The sequence below is a fragment of the Zonotrichia leucophrys genome, chromosome 14 (assembly GCF_028769735.1).
Source record: "Zonotrichia leucophrys gambelii isolate GWCS_2022_RI chromosome 14, RI_Zleu_2.0, whole genome shotgun sequence".
NCBI lineage: Eukaryota > Metazoa > Chordata > Aves > Passeriformes > Passerellidae > Zonotrichia > Zonotrichia leucophrys.
In genome coordinates, this window is record NC_088184.1 from 15005591 (window position 1) to 15024009 (window position 18419).

Below are 18419 nucleotides of genomic sequence, written 5' to 3' on the forward strand. Positions count from 1 at the left end.
GAGGTGATGGGATGGAAATAAACCCCAAATCTGAGGGGATGGGAATAAACCCCAAATCTGCCTCTGGGAGAGTGCCTGGCACTGCTCATTCCTCCAGCTGGAGGTGATGGGATGGGAATAAACCCCCAGTCTGGCAGGGACACAGCAGGAGAGGCAGGAGCACCTCCCAGGCTGATGGGACAGCCCCAGAACTGCCAGAGCTGAGGAGCTGAAGGATTCAGAGCTCAGCTCCAGGCTCAGCTTTGTGCCACAGCCCAGTGTTCCTGCCCCAGGCCCTGCTGGGCTGTCACAGCACTCAGATCTGTGCCTGCCCCTGCTGGAACAGCCCCAGCCCATTGGAAAAGCTCTCCTGAGCCTGGAGCTCTCCCTCTCACTGGGTCTGTGCCCCCAGAGAGGGGATCCAAGGCCTGGGATCATCCCTGGGGCTGCAGAGGGACTGGAGGGAATGCTGGACAGAAACCCTGTGATTCCTTTTCCTTAAATTATAGTAATTTATACCAAGGGCAGTTCCTTCTCTGTGTTTTATTCCTGAACACTCAGCAGGGAGTGACAGAACTGTCACCCTTACCCAGCCTCAGCAGCCACTTCCTGAGGGATAAAATCCCCAAATCCAGACAGAACAGGCACTTACAGCTGGATAGCATCCTGAAATTACCACAGAATAATCCCTGACCTTGGGGCTGGCAGGAACCACAGCCCCCTCTGCACTTTGTTCCAATGAATCCACAGAACAAATGGTGAATTTTCATGTTTTTAATTAAAAGCTTTCCATTTTTCAGCTGTGGCTGATCATTCATGACCTCACAGTGTTCTAAGGCATCAACCCCCTCCCCTCCTTCCTGAGGAGCAAATTGGTGCTTCCAGAGAATTCCCTTTGCCGTGCAGGGAATGCCAGGGAGGGGCTCCAGGCTGGGCTCAGCACATCAGCCCAGAAATGCACAAAAATCACAGAGGCTGAATGGGCTGGGAATGAAACCCCCAGGGCTCTGCCCTTGGATTCCCAGGTCACCAACACACACAGGGGTGACAGGGCCACCCTGGGCTCCCTGTTTGGCACCACAACAGCTGGAATTGGTCCCAGTTTGGGCTGTGGGATTGAATTTGTCCCAGGCTCAGGGCTGGGTCACACCCACAGGGGCTTCCCTGCTCCCAGGAGAAATAAAATCCCAAAGGGAACATCCAAAATCCAGCATTTCATGGGAACTGAGGGATGAAGCCATGGTACCATTTTGCAGCTGGATAAATCTTTTCCCTTTCATGCAAAGGAAATACAAACTATAACTTAATAAAAGGAAAAACAAACAAACAAAAAACCAACCCAACTTGGTTTGTAGCACAGGAAAAGGCCCCAAACCAGACTCCAGTGGCAACAAAGAAATTCACAGTCCACACATGAAAATCCCTGAAATAACTCTGTCCCAGTGCTGGGAGCTGCCATCAAACACTCATTTTCTTCATAAAAATAAAAAAAGGAATGACTTCAGTGGTGTGAAGAGCCTCCCCACAGCTGCAAATAAAACTCTGCTCCTTTCTCAGGCAAAAATAAATAAAACACAGCCCTGGTTTTGCACCAAGGGAAGGCCTGGGAGCCCCAGCTGCTCCCTGGCTCTTGGCAAGGCAATGTCCATGGGGTTGGCACCGAGTGTTTCCCAGGTTTAATCTTGGAAAAAGCAAAAAAGCAGAAAGGGATGCATGGCCTCACTTTGTTCTGGGCTGCCTAAATTCTGTCCCACTTTGGGGAATCCTCCTGGGGCTGACCCTGCTCCACATGGACACCCCACATCCCAAGGGCTCCCCAAGGCAGCCACGGCCACAAATCCCTGCACAAATCCCTGTGGGACCTGCTGGAAAATGGGGGGGAACCCACCCAAACCCTGCTGTGATGGATTTGCCAGCACAGGGCTGGAGCTGGGTGGGTTCTGGTGACACCAGTGACTCCCCAGTGTCCCATGGTGGGGATCCAAGTGTCCATCAGCCAGGACACTGGGCCAGAGGGGCTGGAGCAGGACAGGCAGGGCCAGGAGGGCTCCCAGGAGTCCCAAACCACATCCCAGCAGCCCTGGATGGGGATGCAGGGCAGGCAGGGGCTCCATGGGCACGGCACCACATCCTGAGCATCCCTGCATCCTTCCATGGCAGCTCCCCTGCTCCCAGCCACGTCCTGACCCTCTGCCAGCCCCCCGAGGGGGTCCCACAGCCTGGGATCCCCCCAAAGGGACCCAGGAGCTGCACAGGAACCCCAGGAGCCAGGGGGGGAGCAGGGCAGAGCAGAGCAGCCTCACGCAAGCAGCCTAAAGACAAAATGCAGCCCCCAAACCCAGCTGGGAGCCAAGCTGAGCTGGGCCCAGCCAGGGGGAGCCCTGGCACCTCGGGGTGTCACTTCTTCTCCAGGAAGGGCCCAAAGAGCCCCCAGTCAAAGGCCAGCATGGCCTGGGGGTTGGGCCTCTCCTTGGGCTTCTTGAAGGTGTCCCTGTGGGAGCGCAGAGCCCTGAGCACCTCCACGGGCTCTGTCCTGCCCGTGAACCTCTGCACGGCCTCCTCCCTGCAGGGGACAGCCCTGTCAGCCTGGGGACACAGCCCTGGGGACACAGCCCTGGGGACACAGCCCTGTCACCCTGGACAGGGGGACAGCCCTGTCAGCCTGGGGACACAGCCCTGGGGACACAGCCCTGTCAGCCTGGGGACACAGGGGACACAGCCCTGTGAGCCATGGGGACACAGCCCTGGGGACACAGCCCTGTCAGCCTGGGGACACAGGGGACACAGCCCTGTGAGCCATGGGGACACAGGGGACACATGGGGACACAGCCCTGGGGACACAGCCCTGTCAGCCTGGGGACACAGGGGACACATGGGGACACAGCCCCCTGAGCCATGGGGACACAGGGGACACAGCCCTGTCACCTGGGGACACAGGGGACACAGGGGACACAGCCCTGTGAGCCATGGGACACATGCCCTGGGGACCACCCTGTCAGCCTGGGGACACATGGGGACACACCCTGTGAGCCATGGGACACAGCCTTGAGCCATGGGGACACACCCTGGGCACAGCTCCTGGGACACAGCTGTCCCTGGGACACAGGGACAAGGACAGCCGTGGCTGGGACACAGGGGTCAAGCCCTGGGGACACAGCTGTGAGCGGGGACCAGGGACACAGCCCTGTGAGCCATGGGGACACATGGGGAAAAGCGCTGGGGTCTCCGAAGGGACGCCTGGGGACACACCCTGGGCTGGGATGGACAGTGGGCACACTGGTGGCTCTGGAGTGGCTCTGAGGTGACCCCATGTCCAGGCAGCCTCCCCTGGCCCCAGGCTGGGATTTCCCAGCAGGGTTTTGGGAGCAGGGATGGTTCAGGGAGGTTTCGGGAGCAGGGATGGATGGTTCAGGAGGGTTTGGGAGCAGGGATGGATGGTCAGATTTGGGGCAGGAGGGTTTGGGAGCAGGGATGGATGGTTCAGGAGGGTTTGGGAGCAGGGATGGATGGTTCAGGAGGGTTTGGGAGCAGGGATGGATGGTTCAGGAGGGTTTGGAAGCAGTTTGGGGCAGGAGCCCCCAGCACTTACGTGACCCGCAGGAAGGGGTTGTACAGGAACTCCTCCTGCAGCGTGGAGGGCACCGTGGGCAGGTCCTCATCATCCCTCTGCTGCCAGGGGGACAGAAGTGTCCAAATCCCACTGCCATCCCACCCCCTGGCACCCCTGGCACATCCCATCACTTACCTTGGCCCACGCCAGCTTCTCCTTCACCACCTCATTCTCTGGCTCCACCTTCAAGGCGAATTTGAGGTTTCTGACGGTGCATTCGTGGCCACAGAAAACTTTCTGTGGGAGGCAGTGGGCATCAGACCTGCTCCCAGGGCAGGTCCCAGCCTGGGATCCCTGCCCCAAATCCAGAATCCCTGCCCTGAGCCCCAGATCCCTGTCCCAGCCCAGGATCTCTGTCCCAGCCCCAAATCCATGCCCTGAGCCCCCTCCCAGCCCCAGGAGCCCCCCAGACCAGGAGGGGAGAGCACTGACCGTGTCCTTGGGCAGGGTGCCCAGGATCTGGGTGAGGTTGGTGTGCATCTGCTCCGCTGTGCCCTCGAAGAACTGCCCGCAGCCGCCCACGAACAGGGTGTCACCTGTGGGACAGGGGTGGGCACCGAGGGACACCAGGAATGGGCATGGGGTGCCAGGGTCACCCCAGCAGTGCTGAGCATGGGGACAGGCAGCACACAGGGAGTGTGTCCCCAAAGGCCACGGGGGACACAGGGGTACCTGAGAAAAGAGCTGGAGCATCCGGGGAATCGTCCTCCCACATGAAGTAGCACATGTGGCCCGAGGTGTGGCACGGCGTGAAGAGACACCTCACCCTGATGGTCCCAAACTGGGGGGACAGAGGGTCAGGGTCCTCCTGAGGGGGACAAACAGACCCCCAAACCTCCCCACGCCTGCCTGGGGCCCAGCAGGCCACAGATCTGATGGGGCTTTGGGTGGGTCCAGCTGTAAGCTGTGTCTGCCCTGATGGCATTTGGGATCTAGGAGAGGGTGGGAGCCTCCAGCACAACCCCAGACAGGCTGGGATTGGGATGAGCTTCCAGGAATCTGTGGGGCCACATCTGCACTCACCCCAGGACACCAAGAGCAGAGCACGGCCCAGAAGCACCAACCCCACTGGGGACAGTGTGACCACCCCACTGGGGACAGTGTGACCACCCCACTCCGCTCCCCACTCCCCCCCATGGGGACCCCCCCACCACCCCATGCAGCAGCAGGAGCCGTGTGTGTCCCCACCCAGTGTCCCCAGCCCTGCAGGCCCTCACCGAGAGCTCCTGGCCGTGGCTGACTCTGTGTGTGAGGGCCCCGATGCGCTCGTCAGCCCCAAACACCTGCAGGCCTGGCAGCAGCTGGGCCAGCTCCTCATTGCCCCTGGCGTGGTCCCTGGGACAGAGCAGGGATTGGGATCGGGACTGGAATTGGGATTGGGACTGGGGACGGGCACCATCCCCATGGGGACACAGCCACTGTCCCCGTGGGGACATGGCCACCCCGAGCGGGTCACACCTACCAGTGGTGGTGGGTGGTGAGGATGGCCTTGAGCACCACGTCCTCTTTCTTGATGATCTCCAGCAGCTGAAAGGGACCAGAGCAGCGGTGAGAGGCCAGGGGAGGTGACACACACACACACACACACCCACACAGTGACCTGTCCCCTGTGCCACCAGGCAGGGCAATCCCCCAAAGCACCCCTGAGGGTGGGACACAAAGCTGTGACCCTGCCTGGAGCAGAGCGATGGCACCACACTGTTCCATGGCCTTGGGGGCATTTTTGGGCAGTGCTTTCTCAGGGAAGGCACAGAGGAGGGCACGGTGCCATTGGCACGGCAGGGACACGGCGGCCGTGCCACCCACGCTGGCACAGGGCACTGCCAGCCCCGCACGGTGCCAGGAGGCTCCGGTGCCAGCTCAACACGCAGGGCCAGGAGCAGCTCCGGCTCCGGGAGGAAGGAAATGCCCGAGTCAGCCCCGAACGCCGAAAAGCCGCGACAGGGAGGGCTGGGGACAGCGGGACAGCGACACGGGGACACGGCGGGCCGGAAAGGGGGTGCCCATGGGGTCACCGTGCACAGGGCTGGCTTTGGGGGGATCCCGCTGGATGTGGGGGCTGCGGGGCGCGGCTCGGGCTGGGAGCGGCTCGGGGACCCGCAGGGGCAGGGCAGGACAGGGCAGGGCAGGGTCCCAGCACAGCCGGGGCATGGGGGGCTCTGTCCTGCCCGGGGATGTCCCACGGATACCCCGCCATGGAGCCACCGCCACCCCCGGACCCGCTCACCCGCTTGGGGACCGCGGCGTCCACGGCCAGGGCGTGCCGGGTGCTCTCCTCGATCACCAGGTACATGTAATTGTCCTCCAGCACGGAGATCACCTTCACCTTCATGGCCCCGGGAGGCTGCGGGACCCCGGCGTGTCCCCAGCGCCACCCCCGGGGCGGTGCCGCGTGTGCGGGGCGGGACACGCAGCGTGGGGCGGGCACAGCCCGGCTGCAGTGACACGGGGGACAGGGGGACACGGGGACAGCCCCTGTGCCACCCCCGGGGCGGGACACGCAGCGTGGGGCGGGCACAGCCCGGCTACAGTGACATGGGGGACAGGGGGACACGGGGACAGCCCCTGTGCCACCCCCGGGGCGGGACACGCAGCGTGGGGCGGGCACAGCCCGGCTGCAGTGACATGGGGGACAGGGGGACACGGGGACAGCCCCTGTGCCACCCCCGGGGCGGGACACGCAGCGTGGGGCGGGCACAGCCCGGCCGCGGTGACACGGGGGACAGGGGACACGGGACAGCCCTGTGCCCCCCGGGGCGGGACACGCAGCGTGGGGCGGGCACAGCCCGGCTGCAGTGACATGGGGACACGGGGACATGGGGGTTGTGCCAGCCTGGGCACATCCTGACACCCCCGGGATGAAGGAAGGAGGGGAGCCCTCAGCTCTGTCCCCAAAATCAGCCCCTGCCTGTCCCCAGGGCCAGCAGGGACAAGGCAGGGATGGGGGGCTGGCACTGGTGGCGCTGGAGGGACGCAGCAGCGGGGACAGAAGGTGCAGAGCGGTGCCGGACACTGGAGCTCCTGCAGGGCCTCTGCCCCAGGGACAGGAGTGCAGGAAGCCCCCAAGGCACGGGGAGCTGAGCTGAGCACCCCCAGGGCTGGGGCAGGGCTGGCCATGGCCCCCACATGGGATTATTGAGGCTGGAAAAGTCCCCTGAGACAGAGCCCAACCATTCCCCCCAAAAAACAGTGTCCCGTGTCCCCAAGTGCCACATCCACGGGGCTGTTAATCCCCTCAGGGATGGGGGCTCCACCCCTGCCCTGGGCAGCTGTGCCAGGGCTGGGCAGCCCCTCCAGGAAGGAATTTTCCCTAAAATCCCACCCTGAGCTGCCCTGGCCCAGCCTGGGGCCGTTCCCTCTGCTCCTGTTCCCTGGAGCAGAGTCCAACCTTCCAGGCTGAGCCCCTTCCCAGCTCCCCCAGGAATTCTCCAGCCCCTTCCCAGCCCCATTCCCTTCCCTGGCCATGCTCCAGCCCCTCCATGTCCCTCTTGCCCAAATGCCCCTCCTGAGGAAGGACTGGCACCCACAGGCAGCAAAACCACGGCTGAACCCTCTCTGTGTTCCCCTTTCACAAAAATGCAGCTGCCACTAAAGGCCCTGGGGTTCCCACAGTGCCACCCACTCACCCCAAGTTCAGGCAGAGCGACACTTCCAAATGGTTGACTTCAATCTCTAGTGCAAACCCAAGAAATTCAGGAATCTGAGTTAACAACCTCTGCTTCCAGCTGTTCTTTATTTCCCCTCTGCCCAGCCCTCAGGACAGTCACACTCAGGTGTGGCAGCACAGCTCTAGGTAACACTTTTCTCTCTGAACCACAGAAAATTCAGCATTTTAAAGCAAATGGAGGCCTGGTGCCACCCCACACCCCTGCTCACCTGGGGACAGGTAACAACTGCTCAGCTGCCTGTGGCTCCCAGGCCTGCTGCAGGGCTGTCACCACCCTCAGGGGGACAGGCACCCCCCAGGAGTGGCTGCTCCTGCATTCTGAGGCACCAGCTCACACACAGGGGACAGCAGGGAGCAGCTTCATGCAACAGCTTGGGGCTCAAAGGGTGCAAGCACAGCAATGCCTGGGGACAAGAGAGCAGCTGGATGGCCCCAGAGCCACCCCCAGGGCCAGGGCAGCCCGTGGGGCTCACAGGTGACACTCTGAGCAGCACTGGCACTGCAGGTCTGGCCCTGGAGGACACCCAGAATGGAAGTAGCAGCATGGAGGAAACATTGAGATCTTCAGCTCCTGTCTTTGGTCTCTGCTTCACACAAAGACGTCTCAGTCCCACCTTGTGCATCCACAGCAAGGACAGGAGCTGCTTCCTGAACCCCCAGGCTTGATCCTGCCCAGCCTGGGGTCTCACACCAACACTTGCACAATGATCTGCAGGTGACACGGGACAGCTTGAGAGAGCAAGAGGAGGATAAATATTCTTCATCATAATATAAATATGCTGTAGAGCATCTCAACAAGGGCAAAGTGCTTATTTTTTTTCTGAATTAAAACAAAACAAAGAACCTAAAGAAAACTTGTCTCAACCACGACATTAGATTTGACTCCTAAAACATTTGAAAGGTCTAAGTGACACTTGAAGTGACATTAAAGTGATGCAGGCAGGGCTCAGTCCCTGGGCACTCTGAAGTTGTCCTTCTCTTTCCTGATGGCGCCCATGACCCGCACAGGGTCGCTGTCCCCAACGTGCTCCTGGACTGACTTCTCCCTGCCAGGAGGGAAGAGCAGGGTCAGGGTGGGATCCTGGAGGCTCCAGGGCAGGGCTCAGGGCTGCACTTCAGCACCAAACCCTGGCCTTGGGCACAGCTCCCAGCCTGGCCTGCACGCTCAGGAGGAAATGGCACCTGCTGGGTACAGGAACAGACACACAAAGGCTGTTCTGCCTCCTGAGCCAGGGAATGAGGCTCAGCACAACCCCCAAATGCAGGAACCCTCTGCCAGGACAGCCAGTGGGAGCCCTGGAGGTGCCCAGGCAGGGATGAGGGAGGCACTGGGACTGTTCCCTACCTGACTCTCATGAAGGGGTTGTAGGTGAACTCCTCAGCGATGGTGGAGGGGATGGTGGGCTCTCCACTGTCGTACTTGGCCTGCAAAGAGGGACACAGGGCTGCTCCACCAGGGATTCTGGGGAGCAGGGAGGGTCCTGGACACAACAGGAGTTTGCAGGCAGGGAATTTCTCAGACAGCAAACTGTAGGCACAGCCAAACCCTGCTGCCCTGCAACACAGCATCCTGCCTCTTAACTCCCTCTGTTTTCCCAGCCCTGTCTCCTCTCCTGCAGCTCCTCAGCAAGGCTGGGTGTGCAGGGAAGGAGGAGCAGCTCAGCTCACCTTGGCCCAGGCCAGCTTCTCATGGATGTTGGGGTTCCTGGGCTCCACGTGCCGGGCAAACTTGAGGTTGTTGATGGTGTACTCGTGGCCACAGTAAACCCTCTGGGAAGAGAAGGGACAGTGACACAGTGATGCTGGGCACTGCAATGGCACTGCCAGGTGCCAGCAGCACAGCAGGAACAGCACACTCCACCCAAAACCCCCAAATGGAGTCAGGCACACGTGCCAGGACTCAGCAGGCAGGACAAGCTGCCAGCTGAACAGGTGAGAGCCCCATGTCCCAGCCTTTAACCACCAGCCCCTGCTCCTTCCCCACACAGCACAAACACACTGGGGGCAGGCCAACCCTCCCCAGGCCCTGCAGCTCCACAGGACTCCTGTAAGCATCCATCCCATGCACACAGCAGGGTCTGTGCCCAGCAGCACCCTCAGGGTGTTCCTCTGCTCTCTCTGGGTGCTGCTCTGGGCTGCTCACTCACACAAGAGGAGAGGTTTGTACCGTTCTGGGGTCCAGGCTGCCCAGAATCTCAATCAGTGCCCTGTACATCTCCTCTGGGGTGCCCTCGAAGAACTTCCCGCAGCCAGCCACGAACAGGGTGTCACCTGCAGGGGTGACAATGGCATCAGGCCACAGCAGGCTGCCCACACCAGCCTGGGGGCTCAGCCCTGCCCCTGCTGGCCCAGGGGACAGCCCCAGCAGCACTGCTGGCAAACGTGGGAGCCTCAGCAGGCACCTCCTGCCAGCACCTCCGAGCTGTGGGCAGCCCCTGTCCCCTGCTGTCCCTCCTACAGGGGACAAGGAACACTTTTCTTTGCTGTGAAACTGAACAATGATGAGTCACCTCTATTTTCTGCCCAGTGCTCCCTAAAATCTTGTTTAAGGCTCTTTCTTTTCCATGCAGGAGCTTCTGGAGAACACAGGGATGAAGCAGAGCCCCAGGGAAGGGGAATCCTTCTCCCCAAAGCAGGGTCCAGGCCCCAAACCAGCAGTGGAGCATCAGCCCTCCCTGACTCCCCTACTCTCTCCTCTCTCTGCTGTCAGACCTGAGCACAGATATATGGAAAAGCAACAGGGTCTGGGATCAGTTTGGCCTCAAACAGGAAACAAACAGCTCTTTTTTCCAGGAAAAAAAAAATGCTGGATGTGGGACTCATGCAGGGCTCGCTGCTGATGCTGCCTGCAGGGTGTGCAGCTCTGGCTCACAAATCCAGAGGGGCTTCCCCAGCTCCACCTGCTCAGAAAGGGGAGCAGGATGTGGATATCCTGGCAGGAAGGGAGGGATGCACATCCAGAGGCACCCAGGCAGAGGGGGAGCTTCTGTTTTTTGCAAGGGAACCTCCCAACTCCTCACCTGTAAAAACTGCAGGTGGCTCGGAGCTATTTGGCTTAGTCACATAATAACAGATGTGTCCCGAGGTGTGACACGGCGTACTGAGGCATTTCACACTCAGAGATCCCACCTGGGAAGAAGGCAGAACACTAAAGCTGAAGCTGCAATGGCATGGTTAGAGAAGAATTGCTACTCTCAGAGCTCTAATGGTCCTAAATGTGCCCCAGGCTGGCAGGAAGCAGCAGCTCTGCTCCTGGAGAGCCCAGGGAGGGAGGGAGGGCTGGCACGGAGCTGTTTCCTCAAGCAGGTGTCCTGACAAAGGGAACTGCCACATCCTTTCATGTCCATGCCCTCAAAGCCTGGCTGGCAGCAGGAGCCAACAGAGAATCCTAAACAAAGCTGATGGAGCATGGAAAAACCCCAACAGAAATGGAGCTGAAGGGGAGAAGTGAGGAAAAGGCAAGGATTCAACACAGCCTCATGTGCCCACCCTTCCTGTGCTGTGCCCCTCCTGAGGTGCACCCCAGGCCCTTCATGCCTGCCTGCACCTGTCCCAGCACTGCTGTCACCTGTCCCAGCTCCCTGCCAGCAGGGGACAGCCAGGCTGGCACTGCTGTGCTCAGCCCATCTCCCAGCTGGCATCCCACAGGAACAGCTGGATCTGTTCTCCTGGATCTCACTGTGCTCCTGGCAGAGCACAGTCCCTGCCCTGTCACAGTGTCCCTGTCACACTGACACTGCTCTGTCACACTGCCCTTATCCTCTCACACTGTCCTGTCACACTGTCCCTGTCCTGTCACACTGTCCCTGCCCTGTCATGCTGCCTCTGTCACACTGTCCCTGCTCTGTCACACAGGCCCTGCCCTGTCACACTGTCCCTGTCCTGTCATGCTGCCTCTGTCACACAGCCCCTGCCCTGTCACACTGTCCCTGTCCTGTCACACTGTCCCTGCCCTGTCACAGTGTCCCTGCCCTGTCATTCTCCCTGTCCTGTCATGCTGCCTCTGTCACACAGCCCCTGCCCTGTCCCCAGCTGCACAGGGACACCCAGCACGTCCCAGGTGCCCCAGTGCTGTCCTCACACAAGGCAGAGGGGTTGCAGTCCCAGGACTGGAAAATGGTGAAAGCTGCATTTCAGCCATCCCCCATGTGCTGAAAGGCACCAGAGGTGCCCAGCCCAGGTGGGACAGAGCTGTGCCACAAGGAGGGGACGCCCAGAGCCCTGCAGTGCCTCCCTTTACCTTGAGAGATGTCAGGTGGGACACTCTGTGGGTCAGGGCCCCCACCCTGCTGTCCCCTCCATACACATACAGCCCTGGCTCCATCTTCACCAGCTTCTCATTGCCTCCTGCATGGTCCCTGCAAGGGAAAAAAGGGGTTTAGGGAGGGATGAGCACAGGTTTGTGGTCACTGGGAGTGCAGTGGTGAGCTCCAGGTGATCATTTCTGATCCAGCCTCTCCTCCCAGCCAAGGACAGGCACAACAACAGGAGTGGAGATCATTTCTGCAGTAATTGGGGCACTCAGAGGGGGAATCAATCCCTGACAAGTCCATCTCAGGTGGGAAACAGCAGCCTAGGGGCTCCCAGTAACCTCTGCAGTACCTGGGGCAGGGAGAGAATGGGGTGAGTGGAAAATGGGCACTCCAGCACCCCACAAAACACCAGGGAGCAGGCACAGAGCCAGCCCAGAGCCCAGCACTGCTGTGCTGCTGCTTTGTCAGCTCAGGGCTGCTTGTTCCACTCTCCAGCCACAGGGGTGGCTCCACTCTGACCCACAGACAGATTACCACAGCAAAGCATTCATGTTACACCCTGGCAGAGCCAATTTGTACCTGTGTGATCCTCCCACAGTGCTGACTGCAGGACGCCTCACAGGCCTGTCCTGGCACCTCAGCACAAATTTGCTCCCTCCCACAGCCACAGCTGCCTCCACACCCTGCACTGCACTGGCTGCCTGCAAAAATCACCATTTCAAAGGTGAAAGGCACTGACACACAGCTCAGAGCAAGGCCAAAGGATGAGCTCTGGTCCTTCTGCCTCAGCTGCTGCTCAGAGATCACCCTGGATCCTGGCTGTGTGTGTGTGAGGGACCAGGACAGGGTGGTTACCAGTGGTGGTGGGTGGTCAGGACAGTGGTCAGCCTCACTCCATGCTTCTTGACTGCATCCAAAACCTGCAGGAGGGACACAGGAGGAGAGTCACACCATGGAACGAGCTGGCAGCACCCCTGGTGGCACCTGGGCACCAGCAGTGAGAGCCACAGCAGCCCTGCAGGAGCTCATCCCACCCAGGCTGGAGGGAGAGGACAGCACACGAGCCCTGACCCAGCCCCAAGTGCCATTTCCCTTTGCTGCCCTACATCAAATTAAGGCCAAAATCCCAAACCAGGTCAGTAATTCCTGGGGTGAGGACACAGCAACTCCTGAAATGAGGGACACAGCAATCCCTGAAATGAGTGAGGGACACAGCAATCCCTGAAATGAGGGACACAGCAATCCCTGAAATGAGTGAGGGACACAGCAGGCCCTGAGGTGAGTGAGGGACAGCAATCCCTGGGGTGAGTGGGGGACACAGCAATCCCTGGGGTGACCCCAGGCTGGAGGGAGAGGACAGCACACGAGCCCTGACCCAGCCCCAAGTACCATTTCCCTTTTCTGCCCTACATCAAATTAAGGCCAAAATCCCAAACCAGGTCAGTAATTCCTGGATGGAGTGAGGGACACAGCAATCCCTGGGGTGACCCCAGGCTGTCCCTGTGCCCAGCCAGCCCTTCCAGCCTTTCCCCCACACCTGAGGCAGCCTGGGGCTCGTTCCCTCCTGCAAGGCCACCCCAGAGCCAGGGGTGTTACCTTCTGGGGCTGCACGGGGTCCACGATGGCAGCCTCCCTGGTGTCCTGGTCGATGAGCAGGTACATGTAGTTGTCAGTGAGGGCGGGCAGGATTTCCACCTTCATGTCGGCCTGGCTCACTGCCTTGGGCTCCCTCAGCTCGTGCTCGGTGTGCAGGAATCCAGCTCGCAGCTGTGCTGCACCTGGGCACCAAAACCAGCCAGAGCTCAGCCCTGGCAGGGGACAGCAGGGACAGGGCATGGCAGGGGCCCCAGCTCACAGCACAGCCCCACCTGCCCCCTTCAGACATGAGGAGCGAGGCCACCATGGGACAAAACTCTGGAGCTCTGGATGCTCCAGAGCTGCCCCAAGAAGCACAGGACACTTTGCTTTCCATGCAGGGACAACTCTGCACTTGCACCAAAGAGGAGATTTCAAGGGGGCAGGAGAGCAGAATGGAGCTGGTCAAAGGTCAGCCTGGGACAGTGATTTTATAAAAAAGGCACAAAGGACACGTCAGAGCCAAAAAACAAAAAGGAAGAAGGGCAAAAAAAAAAAAAAGGGAAATACAGAAATACACTGCTCTGACAGAAATAATCAGTTTGTATTTCTGGGGGAAATGTCATCCTGCAGTGCACATGGAGAGCAAACAGGCTCTCCAAGGGAGGAAGGGTTACCTGGCCGGGTAACACAGGGCCCTTGCTCATGCCTGCCCTGATGCAACACCAGAGCCTCCATGTTTGCTTTGGGTTCAATGTTTAATCACATCCAAGAAGCAAATTCCAGATGCAAATAACCTGGGCTCCACTGCTTGACTCTTAAAGAAATAACCAACCCTGAGAGGAACTGAAGGAAGGGAAGCAAAGACAGCGAGGCCTGGCATTGCTGGGGCCCTGCAGCTCAGAGCTGAGCTCAAACACTCGCAGGGAAGGAGGTGCCAGTCCCTGCAGGTCAGGAACTGCTGGCTGAGCACCCACGAGGTGTTTGCACAACCCAGAGGTGCCTGTGCTGGCTCAGACCCATTTTATTTGCACCACTGACTCTCCCAGAGGCTCCTGACTTTCCTGCTTGGCCACCTCGCTCTGTGCCACAGGGAAGGTCCCTGTGCTGGTGCTCATCCTGTCCCACTGTCCCCAGCCTGCCCACCCCTGATAAGAGCCCCACAGTCCTGCAGATCTGCTCCTGCTGCCAGGCACAGGGAGCTGTCAGGGCCCTCTGGCACAACCATCCTGCCCAGAGCTTCTTCCCCTTCCACCTCCACCATCCCTGCTCACGAGGGATGGGGAACCAGTGAAATAAAATAAAACAAACCCAAGGCACAACACAACAGGCATGCACTGGGTATTTACAGGATTGGGAGAAGCATCCCTACCTGCAGTGCTCCTCTGGAGAAGACTCCTTTCAAAAAAAGAACACAAAAAAAAAGCCCTTACTATTCTTTGATGGGGAAAAAAAATGCCCAAAAAACAACTGCTCACCAACAGGGAGAACTTTTGGATGCTGTCAGTCACAAGAGTTATCTATACTGGGTGTTTGTTTGCACGCCAGACACCAACTAGGAAAAAAAATACAACCAAACAAAAGGAAACAACCCAACCTTAACTTCAACTCAAAGGAAATATTCACATACTTCAAATGCTTCTTTCCTATGAACCATCTCTAACCTCGGCCCAGATCCCACAGTCTCTTTGCATGTGTAATTTGCAATTCCTACCAAACAAACAAACAAGCTGCACCACATAAGGAAATGTTTCCAAACATGTAATTTCAACAAAGGAACAAGAAGACATCCACCAAGAATGAAATTCACGCGTTGTGAGTTGCCATGTGCGGCTCAGGAGCAGAGCAGGGAGCTCCTCATGCCCTGGACAGGTCTGAGCAGGGCGTGAGGAGCTCCCTGGCCATGCTCAGATCCTGTCACACACACAGCTCTGCCTCAGAATTCATTAATGCCCAGGGAGTTCATTATTGCTCAGCTTTGTCTGGAGCACAGGAGTGGGACAGCAGCTCTGAATCACCCACCTGGGCTTGTGGAATGGACCATGGGCACAGCTGGAGCAGCAGAAGGGAAAGGTTTTGCAGCTGGGAGTGTTAATGTCAGCAGGCAGGTTCCCTCAGAACCCAGCTGCTTCCTGCACTTCCTCCAGAACGTTTGGGGTTACTCTATTACATAAAAGAGTGGAAAATTCCCGTTCCAAGCAGGGCTGTCACTCAGAAATGACTGCACGCCCAGCTGCTGTCAGAGCCACGCTCACTCTTTACACTCTGCGAGGATTTTTGGGATACCCAGCGAGTTTGTGGCTCCAGGACATGAGTCTGAAGCCGGGGCAGCTCCCAGGCCCGGCGGGGGAAGGTGCAGAGCCCACCCTGGGACCTCCGGACCTGTCACAGGCTCGCTCTGGCACTGCCACGCTGCAGCTCCCGGCAGCGTCCCTGCCACAGAACCCCGGCGATTCTCGCCCATCACAGCCAAGTCTCAAAACCCCAGCGATGCAAAACCACCTGCGGAGATTGTCCCAGAGAGCCGGTGAGGATTTAGGCCCGAAATGCAACCGCAAGCTCGGACGGTTTGGGGCCGGTTCCATCACCGGTACAAGCTGTCACCCGCCGAACGCAGCCCGGCCCCCCATCCTCCTCCTCCCCGAGCACTGACCGCCGGCCCGGGGCTCCGCAGGGCCTCCGCGATGGGCTCGGCACGGCACGGCACGGCACAGCCCAGAGCTGCCGGCCTGCTCGGGCGGTGAGTCAGCCCCAGGGCCGGGCACGCCCGCGGCCGCGAGGCACGGCCCGAGAGCAACCGCCGCACGTACCGGCTCGGAGAACGGCCCCGAGGACGGCCCCGGCTGCCAGGGCGGTGCCGAGGCCCCGCCAGCCCCCGCGGAGCATCGTGCACCCCGCCCGGCCCGGTTACCTTGGCTGTCCGCCCCAGGAGGCGGCGGCAGCGCCGGCACGGCCCGGCCCGGCCCGGCCCGGCGTGCGGGGGGCGGCGCTGCGCCCGGCCGGCCCCGGGCCCGGCCCCCGGCCCGCCCGCTCGGCCCGCGGAGGAGGAGCGGGAGCAGCGGCGGCGGCGCCGTGCGGGGACCCGCAAGGACGCGGCAAGGGCGGCCATGGCCGGCTCCAAACCGCTGTCCCGCTTCTGGGAGTGGGGCAGGAACATCGTGTGCGTGGGGCGCAACTACGCGGAGCACGCCAAGGAGATGGGCAGCGCCCTGCCCGCAGAGCCGCTCTTCTTCCTCAAGCCCTCCTCGGCCTACGTGCGGGAAGGGTCCCCGATCGTGCGGCCCTACTACTGCCGGAACCTGCACCACGAGGTGGAGCTGGGCGTGCTCATCGGCCGCAGGGCGCAGGCCGTGCCGCAGGAGCGGGCCATGGAGCACGTGGCGGGCTATGCCCTGTGCCTGGACATGACCGCCCGCGACACCCAGGAGCAGTGCAAGCAGAAGGGGCTGCCCTGGACCTTGGCCAAAGGCTTCGGCTCCTCCTGCCCCGTCAGTGACTTCGTGCCCAAGGAGAAGATCCCAGACCCGCACAAGCTGCAGATCTGGCTGAAGGTGAACGGGAAGCTGAGGCAGGAGGGGGACACCTCGTCCATGATCTTCTCCATCCCTTACCTGATCAGCTACATCAGCCACATATTCACCTTGGAAGAAGGGGACTTGATTCTCACGGGGTCTCCCAAAGGAGTGGGGGCCGTGGAGGCCAACGATGAGATCGAGGCGGGGATCAGGGACGTGCTGTCCATGAGGTTCAAGGTGGTGCAGGGCACGGAACCCCGGGGCCCAAAAGGTGTTTGAGTGCCACTGCCCCACCTCCATGGAGGCTTCAGCACACCTGGAGTGCGGCCCAGCCTGGAGCAGGTGGAGCCCAGAAGCTCCAGATTCCAACATTTGATTCCAAAACCGTACCTGGGAACTGGAGGCTGAGACATTGGAGAGGGCAATGGGCCTGGCTGTCCTTCTGCATGTGCTTCTGCTGATGCTTTGAGTATTGCCTTAAAATAAAAATTACTGATCAAAACAATCCAAATGATGATGTAGGAGCTAAGGCTCAGCCATGCTGTGGAAAATCAAAGGTTTATGTGAAGATGTTCAGCCCTAAATCAAGAGTTGCAGCTTTGCAAAGAGTTTCCTCTACAAGAGAAAGATGTTTGATTTTTTTGGATTAGTTTTGTGATCCTCCCTGCTTTTTTCAAACATACAAATTAAAGAAGGATGGCTTTTCCTCCCACTCCAGGGGGCGAAGGCAACAGGAAGTGTGCCAGATGTTTGGCAGATTGGTTTTTTCCTAAACTGAGATTTAAAAATGTTCTAAAAGTGAAATAATGTAAAAAGATCAAGAATAAAGAAGCATATGGATAAAGATCACCACGAAACTTTTCTTTTGAGTGATTTCAATGTATTTTTAGTGAAACAGTAACTGCAGCAGTTGCTGTTGCCCAGTGCATGCAGCAGTTGGAGGTTTAAGTGTTTCCAGCTGCTGAAGCCACTCTGGGTAACTTTCCCCAGTTCCCAACTCCAGCTGTTCCAGCATCCCCACCGGTTTGCATGACAGCGAGTTCTCTTTCAATTCAACAGCAAGTTGTAAAATATAATTTAAAAAATCCTCCCCATGCAAACATCAAAACCTAGATTTTCAAAGGTTGCACAGAACTGGCTCATTTCTAACAAAAACAGATGGATGTTTTTGTTTTTACATAAATGCAAACCAGCAAAGTTAAACACTTCCATTTATCAGAGCCAGATCTTAATAACTGCTAGGAAAAGCTTTGGTTTTAAAAATGGGGAGTTTTACAGAGAAAAATCCTGTCTCCCAAAGAGAAGCAGCTCTGTGAGAGCAGCACAGTCCAGGGTGCTGCACACCACACTGGCAGAAGAAATGGAAGAATTCCTTTAGAATTTCTTCAGAATTAAAAGAGCCATTAGGGTGAACAGTTCTGGAAGAGGAAGGATGGAATTAAAGTGTCTGTACTGTTTGCATTTCCCATCTCTGGCAACAGCAGCAGGGCATTGTTTGCAGTTTGGTCTCCAGCCCTGGGTATTGACAGAGTTGGGATTAAGTTATTGGAAACATTCCCTTCAGAATGGGAATTGTTATGGCTGGGAAATGTTGAATCCTTTATTGCTACAAGAGGGATGCTGTGACCCAGCACTGGCAGCATTTTTGGGGTCTTTATTGCCACCCACGAGTCAGGGGTGCAGTCTGGGATTATTTGTCAGGATTTCCTGTTTCTGGGGGGTTTTCTCTGTTGCTTTAAGGGTAGGGAGGGCACCAGGGGGATCAGAGTTCCCTGGGATGGCCTGGCCTGAAACCCTTTGGCAGAGCTGGGCTGGGGGAT

General features: G+C 58.8%; 3 protein-coding genes across 9 annotated transcripts; 1 reads left to right on the forward strand and 2 right to left on the reverse strand.

Moving 5' to 3' along the window:
* Nucleotides 1-738: 738 nt before the first annotated feature.
* Nucleotides 739-5989, reverse strand: LOC135454026 (hydroxyacylglutathione hydrolase-like protein). Its single transcript, XM_064725712.1, has 8 exons — nt 5817-5989; nt 5052-5116; nt 4807-4924; nt 4262-4370; nt 4022-4125; nt 3725-3826; nt 3569-3648; nt 739-2542 (listed from the first exon to the last, which is right to left on the reverse strand). The coding sequence occupies exons 1-8, from the start codon at nt 5919-5921 to the stop codon at nt 2377-2379; spliced, it is 849 nt and encodes a 282-aa protein (XP_064581782.1). The 5' UTR covers nt 5922-5989; the 3' UTR covers nt 739-2376.
* A 1305-nt stretch (nt 5990-7294) lies between these two features.
* On the reverse strand, nt 7295-16081 carry LOC135453991 (hydroxyacylglutathione hydrolase, mitochondrial). 7 transcript variants are annotated; one of them, XM_064725624.1, is made up of 10 exons: nt 15996-16072; nt 14457-14482; nt 13106-13287; nt 12365-12429; nt 11497-11614; nt 10277-10385; nt 9424-9527; nt 8925-9026; nt 8602-8681; nt 7295-8302 (listed from the first exon to the last, which is right to left on the reverse strand). In XM_064725624.1, exons 3-10 carry the CDS (start codon nt 13208-13210, stop codon nt 8203-8205), a joined length of 783 nt encoding a protein of 260 aa, XP_064581694.1. In that variant the 5' UTR covers nt 13211-13287; nt 14457-14482; nt 15996-16072; the 3' UTR covers nt 7295-8202. The 7 variants fall into 7 exon arrangements, with proteins under 7 accessions (XP_064581694.1, XP_064581692.1, XP_064581690.1 ...); XM_064725622.1 differs by having other exon boundaries at nt 15895-16050; XM_064725620.1 differs by lacking the exon at nt 15996-16072 and adding an exon at nt 15738-15848.
* Nucleotides 16054-17448, forward strand: FAHD1 (fumarylacetoacetate hydrolase domain containing 1). The gene has a single exon (XM_064725627.1). The coding sequence runs from the start codon at nt 16192-16194 to the stop codon at nt 16876-16878; it is 687 nt and encodes a 228-aa protein (XP_064581697.1). The 5' UTR covers nt 16054-16191; the 3' UTR covers nt 16879-17448.
* The last annotated feature ends 971 nt before the right edge of the window (nt 17449-18419 follow it).

Bases quoted from the DNA above. Each gene is read 5' to 3' on its own strand.
- LOC135454026 (XM_064725712.1), bottom strand. From the start codon at position 5,921: ATGAAGGTGAAGGTGATCTCCGTGCTGGAGGACAATTACATGTACCTG. The intron at 4,925-5,051 runs GTAGGTGTGACC...GCTCTGTCCCAG, and splicing joins CTCACCACCCACCACCACTG to GGACCACGCCAGGGGCAATG. The intron at 2,543-3,568 runs GTAAGTGCTGGG...TGTCCCCTGCAG, and splicing joins AACCCCTTCCTGCGGGTCAC to GGAGGAGGCCGTGCAGAGGT.
- FAHD1 (XM_064725627.1), top strand. From the start codon at position 16,192: ATGGCCGGCTCCAAACCGCTGTCCCGCTTCTGGGAGTGGGGCAGGAAC.
- LOC135453991 (XM_064725619.1), bottom strand. From the start codon at position 15,970: ATGCTCCGCGGGGGCTGGCGGGGCCTCGGCACCGCCCTGGCAGCCGGG. The intron at 11,615-12,364 runs GTAACCACCCTG...TTTCCCTTGCAG, and splicing joins CTGACCACCCACCACCACTG to GGACCATGCAGGAGGCAATG. The intron at 9,528-10,276 runs GTGAGGAGTTGG...TCACCCCTGCAG, and splicing joins GCCACCTGCAGTTTTTACAG to GTGACACCCTGTTCGTGGCT.